Below are 14,353 nucleotides of genomic sequence, written 5' to 3' on the forward strand. Positions count from 1 at the left end.
GTGCCTATTATAAGGTGACCCGTATTGCACAAGGCACTTGGCCACACCTGCCTCAACTGTGCCGTGTGAGAGACTTTGGCAGGCCTCATTGGGCAAAAGAAGTCAGTTCAGTCATCTGAAAATGTCAACACGCTAGCCTGCCTAAACAACTGGTTAAAAGGCAAGTAGGTTTGACTGGAGTCATGTCTTAAATGTTGATTGGAGTTGTGTCACACAAGTGAACAATGGGCATCATTCTCGACAGCAGTTGAGAAGACTTTAAGAAGGACTTTCTTCTGAACTCTACTTCGGTGGATTTAGGAAAACATTTGCCATTCTCCATCGTTTTCTCATCTGGGATTTCTTCTGAACTTCAGAAGACTTTCAGAACGCGAAATAGCAGTCGTAACTCTGCCGGAATCTTCTCAAATGCGATTCCTCAAATAACCACAAGATGGCCCCGTCGGCATGACAATGCATTTGAAAAAGCTGTCAGTGTTAAAAGGGTTAACGGTTGAATTTGTGAGAATCTGTTGGTGATTGTGTTTACGTCAACTCTACAGACATCGTCGGATTAAAATAATTATAATTATAATAATAATAATAAATACAAGAATATTTGTATCATTAACAATTAGGTTCACATTTATTGTCATGATTCTACGAGGTAGTATTTATTGTTACACAAGGTCTCTATTGCTCGTAGCTTGACTGTTCTCTCCCTTGTACGTCACTTTGGACAAAGGCAAATTCCGACAGCACACGTTTCTACGATTGCGGATTTACGAAGTTGCGTAAGTAACATTTCAGAAGAATTTCAGAAAATGAACGAGAATGAGGCCCAATGTTTCAAGTAATCTTACTAAACTAAGAGTGTGAAAAGGGACTGGTCACTTTGTCTCCTCAAAGACACTGGCATTCAGTTTCTTAACCCATTTAAGCCGGGAAAGTATTGCCGCTGTTCTACCTTTAAAGCCGGGAGCGCTGTTGCATCATTCTACCTTCAAGGACGGGAAAGCGTTTGTCATTTTCCGGTATAAGGGGGGTTTTTGCCCAAATTGTCGGCCTCTGGGCCAATGAAATGCATCAGAATAGACACGTGATAGTGCCCAAAATGTTTTGCCATTATTGGCTTGAAAAAAAAATCGATGGCTTGCTCACTACGTAACGTCTCTTCCACGACAGCCAGGATTATAGCCAAGGAGTTAAGCTCAAAGTAAATTAGGCAAGGAGTGAATTGTGAGTACTGGTAGTCACAGAATATGGTTATCTGTAGTTGTTAACGATTGTTACTTGCTTAAATATAGGTTTACTTGAGGTAAATAGGGCCAATAGTTTTCCGCGTCAAAAAAAAGCAAATTCCGTGTCACGTTTTTGGTAATTCCGTGATTCCGCGTCAAAAAAATAAAAACAGCCGTATAATGCCTTTCTGCACGTTAACTGTATGAAAAACTCTGTTGATAGTGATGTTGCCTAGCAACGCTGTTTGCGTGCGTGCAGCAACCACAGTTAAGATACTGTCGAGTTCAGTTTGTCGCTAAGTAGTTGACCACACTGTGCCTTATACATTTCCAATGCTTAAATCATTGTTCGACCTGTATGTGAGTCATTATGTGCATACTTAATGAAAGTAAGGGTTTTCATGAAGTTGCTTCTGTAATAGATTGTGTATTAAATACCAAATTTTGGGCTACCTGCTCGTGCTATTAGTAGTGATTAGCATGATGCTAAGCGGAGATTTAGCTATGTTCTGTTCTTATGTTGATACGCTGTAATAAAGATGGGTTCAATCCTGTTAAGATTTCGACTGGATGAGATATGAATGACATCCATGTTGCCTAGTGTAGTCCCCATAAATTAGACTGCTTGGTAACTCAGTGAATAATACGTGCCCTTCTTAGATTGTTGTTTGCCAGCCATCAACACAACAGAAGACTTAACATTTTTAGTTTTTAATGCGATTGGGAAGATGAGCAAATGAACGTGACTACCCTTGAAAAGGGGGGCGTGACCGGAGCAGAGTTCAGCGCAGACGTGACATTTTCTGACTGCTTTTGTTCTTTAATTAATGTTTGTTCATTGTTGCGATCGTTGTTGTGTTTATTTGAAAGACATTCAGTCTTACAGGGTAAAATACAGGGGGTTTTGGGCGATTTTGATGCACAAAATTATGTTTCCGTTTAAAAAGTTGCAATTCCGTTTTCAGTGGTCCATTCCGTTTCAGATGGTCCATTCCGCGTATTCCGTCCGTTTTCCGTTTTCGCGGAAAACTATTGGCCCTAGGTAAATGAAAGGGAATATGGTGTCATAGAGGGCTATATTAACACTAAGCTAGCTAGCTAGCTTGCTATGTTGTTAAAACTTTCTCCAGTGAGCAAGAGTGTGAACGAGCGAATTTGAAATACAATTAATAACTATCGACATCTCTCTATTCCTTGCATTATTATATCTCTCTAGTGTTTCGAAACAATAATCAGTCCTTATAGAATGTTGTTGTTTATAATCAGTTAATGCTAGTGTATCCTCGTTTGACTTTATTATAGTCAGAATGCTTTGGTTGCCTTCCATTTCAGCCCAGCATACAATATTTATCAGTTGATAAATAAGATGTACTTGAAATGTGTTTTTTTAATTATTCCTGTTTTGTCCCTTTGAATGGAATATTTGACACTAAACTAGTTCATCTGTATCTCAGTGATAGTGTCCAAATGAGCATAAAATATCACTGGTATGATAAAACTACATGGACAACAAAATAGTTAGTGTGCTTGCCCGAAGGGAAGCACAGTATTGTTATCGTCAAGTTTTCTTTATTCCGTACGTTTTTCTTGAGCTAGAGACGCCATTCAAACACCAAAACGTCCGGCCCGATCCGGTGCAAGCTGCTATGACTTTTCGTGGCGGTACCCCATGCCACTCCTTTTTTATCCCTCTTTTTCATCCCCTTTTTTCTCCATAGACTTGCATGGCAGAGGTCTCTGCCATTATGACGTCATAATAGGGTCATTAAACTGGCTTGCAGCTGTGCTTCTCACTGACACGTCCGCCAAATCCAAGGAACCGCATTTTCTCTGTCCCTCTCAATTCAACTTTGAAAAAGAATAAGAGGAACCGTATTTCTCTGTCCCTCTCAATTCAACTTTGAGAAAGAATAAGAGTAACTACAGTTTCTAACCTAGCTACCGTATTTCCACTTCGTTAAGGTGAGTTGAATGGCAGCATTTTCTGTACTGACTGAAATTTTAATGGTAGCAGCTAACATATAAATTAACGTTACGTTAACGTTGGAGACGCCATTTTCCTTAATTCAAGTTGTGAAGTAAACCTTTGAAGTAATTCATGAATTTAGTTGTGTGGATATAGTGAGCTAAAGCTTGTATTCCCACTACGGTAACGTTAGCTATCCTAGCTGTGTTAAGCAGCTGTAACATCTGAGTACGGGGCTAAAGGCTAACTAACACTACGTAACGGGAGTATCCACTGGCAGTTTCAGCTAGCCGTAACGGGGGATCATTTTCCTTAATTCAAGTTGTTAAGTAAACCTGTGAAGTAATTCATGAATTTAGTTGTGTGGATATAGTGCGCTAAGTATTCCTACTACGGTAACGTGAGCTATCCTAGCTGTGCGGGGCTATGCAAAAGTTGCTTATACTGAAAGAATGGTTAACTTGTGGCCGATAGCGTGAGTTAACATTAACCCGTGTCCTGGGAGTAATGATTCATGAGAGACCTTGAATCATTAGGTTAACTGAAAAACGTTTGAAGATGTACCTGGACACATCGTAGCTGTTGTAGTGTGCTCAGTTTTCGAAAACTAGACTGAAACTAAGAAGGATAACTATGACTAAATGTGACTAAAACTAATATGCACTGAATCTAAAATAGCTGCTGAATCTAAAATAGCTGCCAAAATGAACACTGAGATGTATTAATTTTGGCAGCTATTTTAGATTCAGTCTTAAGACAAAAATGCATATTAGTTTTAGTCACATTTAGTCATAGTTATCCTTCTTAGTTTCAGAAGAGGTTTTTCATGGTTGCTAGCTCTAATCAGATGTACTATAGGCTTATAAGAGAAGACTAACTTTTTATGCCAACGAACACCAATAACTACAACTAATTTGACAGACTATAAACCAATGTGATACACGTGCTCTCTATCTATACAGTAAAAGTGTTGCTTACGTTAGATACTAGACCTACAGTCTAACTCTTAGTGCATTAAGTCTAACAAGCTATATCTTACAATACACTTTAAGTAAAGCTGACTATGTAACCGCATTCATTCCAATATTGTTGCAGAGATGTTTCCTTTTACCAAGATAACAATTTCAATAATTCACTTAGCTCAGTAAGTCAGTATAACGAAACTCTGGAACTATTATGACTATGACCACAGAAAACACAGTACTATACAGATTTTGTTCTCAGATATCAGTCTGTGAGGCCCCTCAACAACATATGCGCACTCGGCCACTGCACTGCAGAGCAAGCACACTCTCGCAGTTCGTTCACGAAACGCATTCTAGTTATAATTGTTGATCAAAATCCTATTCCCTTCTGCTCATAATAAAACAAGTAAACAACTCAGAGGTTGACACTGTCAGGTCATTTCTCCATCCATAGTGTCCAAATGAGCATAAAATATCACTGGTATGTAAAAACTACACGGACAACAAAATAGATGTTAATCGTATTCTCTTCTGCTCATAATAAAACAAGTAAACAACTCAAAAGTTGAAACTTTCCCTTTAAGAGTTAGGATTTGGGAGCGGATATGAAAACTTTGTTATATACTTTGTCATATACTTTATTTATTTTACTGTTTTGTGCTGTTCCTGCACTATTACATATTTATTATATTATTTTACTTTTGAGAAGGTGTATGTAAATATTGTAAATTAAATTAAAGCCACAGGTGTAAGCTCTCAAATACTTTTTGAATTGTGTTCCTATCTGTTACAGGGGCTTAGAAATCAGTAATTTAGTAGGCGTTGACACAATAGTTGAATTTCTAGAAAAACTTCAGGTTTTAGGGGGGTTTTCTGAAATCGCCCAGAGGTTTTACAGGCATTTTTTCCAGACTTTTTAGGCCTAAATGGGTTAAATAGGCCTACTCAATTTCGCCTTCATTTGGGTGGGATGTTACTTTGCAGCAGGGTGGGAAATTTACATATATTTTAGGGGGCAATTTTTGCCCCCACTCACTGAAATCCAGGGGCATTTCACAAAAAATTGGGGGCACTTTTAGAAACTTGTGAAAAACGTTTAACCTTTGTTCAAAATAATAAACACACTTATTTAGGCTTAAAGCAGCAATACGGAATTCTGTTCCAAAACTAGTACGCTAACTACCTAAAAGGCATGCAAAAACCTTGCAAACACCACCAACAGCCCAGCTGACACTAATAGAAGCTTGCCAACACACTAACTGGTGTCTTTTTGCAGTATACCTGGCATGTCATGCATGTGAAAGCTTTTCTTCCATTTTTGCAGGGTGTTCCAGCCCGTTACACAGAACTACATAGGGCATATCTTGGATGGCTAGTGGGAAAGACACAGGTCTTGATCTGTCCTTCACATGACCATATGCGATCAAAATTAATTAGAGGATGGTACCAAAACCAGTTGCCTATAGAACCATACCTCAAAAAGTGTCAAATTGTTGCATAGTGTTACTTTAAAGTATATGAACAATTGTCATCAAATGGCAATAATAAGACTATTAAGCTTTAGTCTACAAATTCAAAGTGTTTTCTTAGATTTTTTTTAACAAAAGCCAAACAGACAATCTAAATTAGACAATCATATTCACGTTTATTCTTATTTCTTTGTGGTTATGAGTTGTTATTACTTACTACATTTCATTATTCAACTATTAACAATCGTTTTTTTCTTTCTTTTATTTTATTATATTTATGGATTTTTGTGTTACCTTTAATCATGTTGTACCTACCATAGTAGGCCTACAGGAAATACAGTTAAGACTAGTAAGCTAGCTTGCAAGCAAGCCTTTGTAGTTAACGCTGAAACACACTATCAAAGATAGCTAACGTTAGCTAACTAACGTTAAACTAGCTTAACCGAACTAAATCATTTCTAAAAGTATTATTACCAGTTATCATTCACTGTAGGTAGGGCCAATAGTTTTCCGCGAAAACGGAAGGAATACGCGGAATGGACCATCTGAAACGGAATGAACCACTGAAAACGAAATTGCAACTTTTCAAACGGAAACATAATTTTGTGCATCAAAATCGCCCAAAACCCCCTGTATCTTACCCTGTAAGACTGAATGTCTTTCAAATAAACACAACAACGATCGCAACAATGAACAAACATTAATTAAAGAACAGAAGCGGTCAGAAAATGTCACGTCTGCGCTGAACTCTGCTCCGGCCACGCCCCCCTTTTCAAGGGTAGTCACGTTAATTTGCTCATCTTCCCAATCGCATTAAAAACTAAAAATGTTAAGTCTTCTGTTGTGTTGATGGCTGGCAAACAACAATCTAAGAAGGGCACGTATTATTCACTGAGTTACCAAGCAGTCTAATTTATGGGGACTAATTAGCATTACACTAGGCAACATGGATGTCATTCATATCTCATCCAGTCGAAATCTTAACAGGATTGAACCCATCTTTATTACAGCGTATCAACATAAGAACAGAACATAGCTAAATCTCCGCTTAGCATCATGCTAATCACTACTAATAGCACGAGCAGGTAGCCCAAAATTTCTATTACAGAAGCAACTTCATGAAAACCCTTACTTTCATTAAGTATGCACATAATGCCTCACATACAGGTCGAACAATGATGATTTAAGCATTGGAAATGTATAAGGCACAGTATGGTCAACTACTTAGCGACAAACTGAACTCCACAGTATCTTAACTGTGGGTGCTGCACGCACGCAAACAGCGTTGCTAGGCAACATCACTATCAACAGAGTTTTTCATACAGTTAACGTGCAGAAAGGCATGTTTTTATTTTTTTGACGCGGAATCACGGAATTACCAAAAACGTGACACGAAATTTGCTTTTTTTTGACGCGGAAAACTATTGGCCCTACGTAGGCGATGGCGTGATGCTTGGCGCCTGGTGACGAAAGGCCATGTATTTCTGTATGTTTTCGCTCCCTTTGATGAAGTCAGCAGAAGAGTTTGCCTGTGCTGGATTTACAACGACTTGGGCAACTCGTTGTCTACAAGTCCGACATGCCTTGGAAAAAAAAATCAGGTCTTTTTCTCGTCGTCATCCTCCACCCCAGGCCAATCTAACTTTAATTTTTTGACAGTCGCTGGGTGTGTGAATCTTTTAAAAATCGATGGTGACAGAGACTGCGCTGATCGTCATTTCTCCTCACTCTCGCAGTCACAGGTCTGATTAGGAAGCAAATATGTTTAGTTAGAACGTTCGGTTCTTCACGCAACAATGAGTCAAGGCGAAAATCAAAACATGTAATGGCAACTGACCGACTACGATGTTTGACACGTTCATCAAATTATTATTACACAAAATTATGGGGGCATTTTTTGCCCCTCTCCTAGTAATTTTAGGGGCAAAACTATATTTTTTAGGGGCAGTTTTGCCCTTTGCCCTCGTTAATTTCCGACGCTGCTTTGCAGACAATTTACAGGCAACCTGATTACATTTACCCTGTAGAAGATGTTGCTATTTTTTTATGTGGTTGTCTGCTAATTAAGCGCAAATGATTATGGATGTTGTGGGCAATGCACCCCCTAAGACTTTTTTACTCTGCAAATTAAGATATTCTAATTCCGAAATCATAGAAAGCTGAGAGATATCATAAAGTACGAAAACCTCTGATTCTCAAACCTTGTAATGCATTTTTTATTTTAACACTACACGTGTATTTACAAATGCAAATACATTCTAGAATTTAGAATTTTGAAACCTGTGATTAACATGATTCGGTTAATCATGGTTAATCACAGCCTATTGTGATAAACTCTGTAAAAAAAAATTGAATCGATTGACACTAGGGGTGCACGATTCAGAAAATGTCACGATTCGATTCGATACCGATTTTTAGGCTCACGATTCGATTCAAAATCGATTTTCGATTCAAAAACGATTCTCGACTGAAAAAAATTGATTCACAGTATGTAAATGTTAGTGCTGTCAAACGATCGTGATTAATCGCATTTTAATCGCATTCATGATAGTTAACTCAAAATGAATCGCGATGTATCGCAAATGAATTAATTGCAAATTTTATTTTAATGCTCTTATAATGGAAAAGTGGATTGGCTTGCTTTATGCAATGTTTTATTTTATTGAAAAACAACATTGCCAAACAGGGCAGTACAAAATAAAATTATAAAGTGCACATTTCAGACTCAGCCTATAGTGCAGTTAAACCATGGCTAATATTTTCTTTTTTTCAAGTTTGCTGTGAACATAGAAGTCAGGCCTCTTATTTAAAAAAAAATGAACCATAACAGTTAGATTACCAATAAAAGGTAAGCCTACTACTTCTGTGCTTTCAGCCAGCTGCCTGTTGACATTTTCAGACAACAGTGAAGTTCGCTTCTTTTGCACATCACAACTTTTAAATGTAAACTTTCTATTCATAAGCTTTTTATCAACCATTTCGCTGTATCGTGCTCACCATCACTCAAACCGTAACGTTAGCCTACTACACAGTTTGCGAAGCCAAAAAGAACGTTAATTAAAAAAAATAAATAAATACATTTTTCAATATGAATCGATTTTTGGAATTCTATAAATCGATTCTGAATCGGAAGCACTTGAATCGCGATACGAATGTGAATCGATTTTTTTGCACACCCCTCATTGACACCAATACTATCAATCATGTAAAAAAAACTCATGCTACATGTAGCCTTTAGCCTACACCATCCTCGCCAAACAATTGGGTTACTTCTGTGAAGGGAGTGAGGTAGGTGTGGTCCAATGTAGTGATGCCCTGCTCTGAGTGTGGATCATTTAGCTCACTAGGTGGTCACTAGCTAAACTTGCATATAGCAGCTATATTATAGTCAGTGTTTCCCCTAGGTTTACAGCTTGGGGGGGGGGGGGGGGGGGGGCGCCGGCAGGGGCGCGGCGCGCCGCAGCGCACGGACACAAACACTTAAATTAATTATTATGTTCATGTGTTTCTTTTAATGACAGCAGTCAATATAACATCTTACAGTAACAGTATGCAACAATTATACTTCAGGATTAGGGGTTAGGATAGGCAGTTTTACTTAAAAAAATAAGTATAATTTTACATGTTTTATGGTAAAGGTAACCTTAAATGACTTGTTTTGTGATCTGGCGCTATATTTATTTATATTAAAATTGTTTTTTTACTTGAGCTTCCAGGGGGGGCGGGCGGGGCCGTTGGGGGGGCGGGGCGCCACCCTAATATCATTGTAGGGGAAACACTGATAGCTCCTTTGCCAATCTTATTGTCTGCATATAGCCAGTCTGCATATAGCCAATCTGCATACAAATTACCTTTTCAAATCATAGCAATAGTGTACAGTATAACAAAAGTTTACCAGGTTACAGAGCCATAATTAACACTAATATTCAAATGAAAACATTCCACCAGGTTATAAAAACTTCTGATTCTTGTGACGGTTGTTACCATGGTTTACCTATACCCATGGACTTAATAAAAGACATTGAAATGACATTATATAACATAATAATAACAACATTTGTGGCGTTTGGGTCGAGAGCAGCAAATGGCCAAGTGTATAATTCATGAAATATTTTTGAGATGTGAAATTGTATTTTATTTATTTATGCTCATGGATAGTGCATTGAGCTTTTTTATTACTAGCTAATAAATTAATCTCACAAGTTTGTGTCTGATATTCCATTTATGGTATACTAATTATTGATCTACTCACCTCTTCTATCCTCTGAGGCTGCAGCAGTTCCCCAGCTTATCTCACTTTGATAATGGTAGCAGATCCGCCACCAGGCAGACCTTATCAAAGGTTCATTGTCAAGCCATGGGTGGGGGGAGATACTCTGATGAGAGACACTATTAGGCATACCTCTCATGAGTTCATACTTCTAATGAGTTCATACTTCTAATAACAGCCGTTTGGGAAGTTCCAGCGGGAGCCAAATCTGAATGGCTTGTTTACTGACCTGGGTAGCCTAAGACAAACTGACCGCTCGTCTTCTTTCAAAGGCACTCTAGAGGTCCAAATGTAGCAATGAATCTCTGAACGAGAGTTTGTCATGCTCCTGTATGACATTGTGGACAATCCCCAAGTTTCATACACATAGACTGAAAAATGTCTTGGTTTCAGTGATATTTTCAGAAAAACTTCAGCTGTGATGCAGTTTTTTCAAATATCAGCTAAAAAGCAGTCTCACTATAATTGCACAACAAACCTTACCTACCTCAGACCTATAGGGATTGGTGAAAACATTCACCTGTTATGGGTTTGGAGCGCCTTAAGTGCTGTAGTCATTCTTTCATATGATCCCATCAATTGTACAGGTATATGACTAGGCTTGAAAGAAACCAGTGTAGATCAGTCACAACATATCTTAATTTGCCTGTTTCAGTCCCACAACTGTGTTCTGCTTAACACCACCTACCATACACAAACAACGGATACTTCTAACATTTGAAACTTATGTTTGTTTGTTTGTTTGTTTCTTATTTTCCTCTACTGGTTTAAAGTAATGCGTCTTATGAACGGGTCTCTGGGCCTCCTCTCCTTCACGATTTATATCACCCCGCGAACTGGCTATTGTGTGGTTAGTCATGTAAGAAGAGCAGTCTGCATCTCCTCTGGCAAACTGACTATTGTGTGGTTAGTCATGTACGAAGAGCAGTCTGCATCTCTGGCAAACTGACTATTGTGTGGTTAGTCATGTAAGGAGAGCAGTCTGCATCTCCGGCAAACTGACACTTATGTGGTTAGTCTTGTAAGAAGAGCAGTCTGCATCTCTGGCTTCCACTAACCTTTCACTATGTCAGATGGCAGACAGAGGAGTGACTCATCATTTATTCACAATGGGCTCCATTAACTCTAATGTTAACAGCTGCCTGGGGGAATGGGTTACTGGTTCAAATGCTTACCTCTGGGCATGTTTGCAGGCTGCTAGAGGGGCTCTTTTGACTAGAGGGAGAGGCCATATTATTCCAACACTGTGCCTGCCGTTTGGTTGAAGGCCAGGACTTTGGAAATAGTTTGGTTGACTCCATGGATGTGCAGACATATATGGGGCTCGGGGAGATAATGGCTCTTCTCTGTTTGGTGATGCCTCGGAGGGACTTATTTCTACCTATGCCAAGGGGACTTGTGGGAGAGCCTTGCATTCTAATGATGTAGAAGTTACAGAAATGCTGTGAATGGGAACAGAGGTGTATGTCCTGGCAAGAAGAGTTGGATTTGAAGCCCTGTCTAATGTGCTGTCTGTCTTGTGTTTTAGGCTGGCCAGGAATCCTTCCGCTCCATCACCAGGTCCTATTACAGAGGAGCAGCTGGAGCTCTGCTAGTATATGACATCACAAGGTGAGCAGGAGCACTCTAGGATTAGCATCTCGGCTCATTTCCTTTTTCCTGTCTGTCATCACAACATGCTTCTAAAGGGGGGGAGATTTGAAAGGTACCTTTGAAAATGAAATATGTTAGTCACTAGGGGTGTAAAAAATAACCGATACGTATCGATATCCGTTTTTAGCGTGTAAGATACGACTACATCGATGCGTGAAGTCCCGTATCGGTTTTAAAATTTCATGAACCGGTCTTTGCCCGATTTAAAAGCTATGAATCGGTTCACAAGCGTTTGTCCCTCCGTTTTTTTTTAAACACAACACTCGCTGGCCTGTTGCATTTTTATCTCAGTCAGAACACTGACAGCCTGTCATTGGCCAAAGCCCGCATAGCATAAACCAATCAGGCTGTATTCTCAGTATTAACGCCTGAGAGAACCTGGAGAGAATGACAGATTACAACTCTCAACAATGCTATGCTAGCTACACTATTCATTTTCAATGGCCGATGCTAGCTACTTCAGCCCAGGAAGGTTCATCGTTGTTGATTGCGTGACATCCTCGGATTTAAATAATTATAAAATAATAAATAGGAGAATATTTGTATCATTAACAATTATGTTTAACATTTATAGTCATGATTCCGAGACCGAGCCATCATGATGTCCTAACATTTAATATAAGCACTGTATGAACAGTGCAAATGGCAGTGCAGACATCCCAAGTCTCCCAGAAGTTCCGGGAGTCTCCCACATATTGATAACGACTCCCTGATGCCCGCAAATTACTTAAAATCTCTCGGAATCAAGAGTGAGCGAGCAAGACTGCGCACACGAGACAGACGTGCTCCAAAACGCTTTAGCAACTGTGCTTGTGTGAGGCAGTGTGCGTGTGTGCCTCAGTAGCATCCTGATTAGCCTGTTTCGGTAAGTCAACCAATCAATTTATAGTGTGGGCAGGCTTTTATCTATTCTCCCGAGCCGAATTAATCAGTTCAGTGTATCTATGAACAGGGGCACAATGGCACAGGTAGAGTGCCCCCAAAAAAGAAAATATAAGACATTTTACAACAGACTATACAAAGGTGTACCCCTGTCTTATAAAAGTAAATCACAATGATCTTGCACGCTGTACTATCTGTTACAGTGATTTCAGCATTGCCCATGGTGGGTTAAATTACTGTAATAGACATGTTGCCAGGTCTACATGAAAACAACAAGCTCCTTAGACTTGTTTAAAGTTGCAATGGAATACAAATAAAAGCAGTTAACATAAATAGGATAGTATTAGCAGCATTTAATAAATAGTAAAAGTAATCTACATATTTAAACATAATTAACAAAGAATTGCATAGGACTATAGCCTATAGAATGATATTATGCTTTTGTAACTTTTAGGGACCACAACAAAAATATGTAGGCCTAGGGGGGGAATACCTCCCTGTAATTATTTTTTTGCAGGTTGGGATGTCTGACTAAGTGTTTTCAATAATTGAACAGAATCGAATTGCATCGCATTGTATTATACTGAATCCTTTTTTTATCAACATGTGTCTTTTCTTGTATCGTATCGTGCCCATGTATCGAGATACGAATCGAATCGTTTTTGTCATGAGAGATTTACACCCCTATTAGTCACCCTTTTGTAGTAGGTACTTCATATTCTGAGTTAGTTACAGGTGAAACTAATGTTCGGTTTGTTTGTTTTGTTTAGTTTTATATATATATATAATATATGTAGAGAATGGTTTTCGACTGCTAGATCTCTGCAAATGTGGCTTGTTCAAGGCTAAATGAAATATAATTTAATTTAGATTTTGTGGCTTTTCTTTTTTCAGAAGGGACACTTTCAACCACTTGACAACCTGGTTAGAAGATGCTCGTCAACATTCCAACTCCAATATGGTCATCATGCTCATTGGAAACAAGAGGTAGACTGGCAACAAAAACAAGCCAAATAAGCCTCCACAGTGTGGAGTGCTGTACAACAGAACTTTTTAATTGTTTGTAAAAGTACATTTATAGATCTACCCCGAAAACATCAGCCAGTTCACATCACTCCTGAAACTACAATCATTAAATACAAACTGCTATTGGACTTTACAGGGTTTTTCCTGGGTCAAAATGACATATTGGTGCACCCCAAAAAAAAATGCGCGCTGTGCGCGCACAGTCTGTCTTATCTATCACCGTATTAGCAGACATCAAAGTCTTTTTTTTCTCTTTTCTTACATTTAATAAATAATGGAGGATATGCTTGAGGTTATCATTTTGCTTCCACTTTAAATCGAAATAGACAATAGGCTAATACATTGACAATAGTCCAAGCCCCATGGTGCTATCATGTATGGTTCAAAGATTATCAAGGTTTACCTCATACATATATGCAAACTACTGAAATCTATATCGATAGAATCTAGGACTAACCAGTGGTCAGAAATGGAGCGCCATAAATATTGAAACCGCCGACTGATGAAGTCAGGTTGCATACGCAGGTTGAGTAATTAAGTGATTGGCAGCTGGCCGCTCCGTCCATTCGCGCACCTCACAGTTGCGTATAGATCAGACTTATCAACTCGATTACTATTGATGAAAACAGAACGAGGGCTTGGCTGTAGCCTACTTGAAACATAGGCTACTATTCAGAACATATTCGCTGACATGCATTGCATACGTGATGATATGCTTACAAATCTGCTTAAAACAACTAGTGAAGGTGTTTTAGAATAATATTTATGCCATACAATAAGTGACGTTATGTTAACACCACTTATTAATTATAGTAAACACTATTAACACCCAAGCTATTAAAAAGGTGACAAACAGTTATGAACCTTGATAGATAGAAAAATCTTTAATCAATCAATTTTAA

General features: G+C 38.7%; 1 protein-coding gene across 1 annotated transcript in view; it reads left to right on the top strand.

Moving 5' to 3' along the window:
• The window catches only part of rab2a (RAB2A, member RAS oncogene family), a 35,647-nt gene that overhangs the window by 10,093 nt on the left and 11,201 nt on the right, over nt 1-14,353 (top strand). The window contains exons 4-5 of the mRNA XM_080836395.1: nt 11,419-11,501; nt 13,320-13,412. Coding sequence (XP_080692521.1) covers nt 11,419-11,501; nt 13,320-13,412 — 176 coding nt within the window. The remainder of the gene's footprint in view (nt 1-11,418; nt 11,502-13,319; nt 13,413-14,353) is intronic.

Source organism: Sprattus sprattus (genome assembly GCF_963457725.1).
Source record: "Sprattus sprattus genome assembly, chromosome: 4".
Taxonomy (NCBI): Eukaryota; Metazoa; Chordata; class Actinopteri; order Clupeiformes; family Clupeidae; genus Sprattus; species Sprattus sprattus.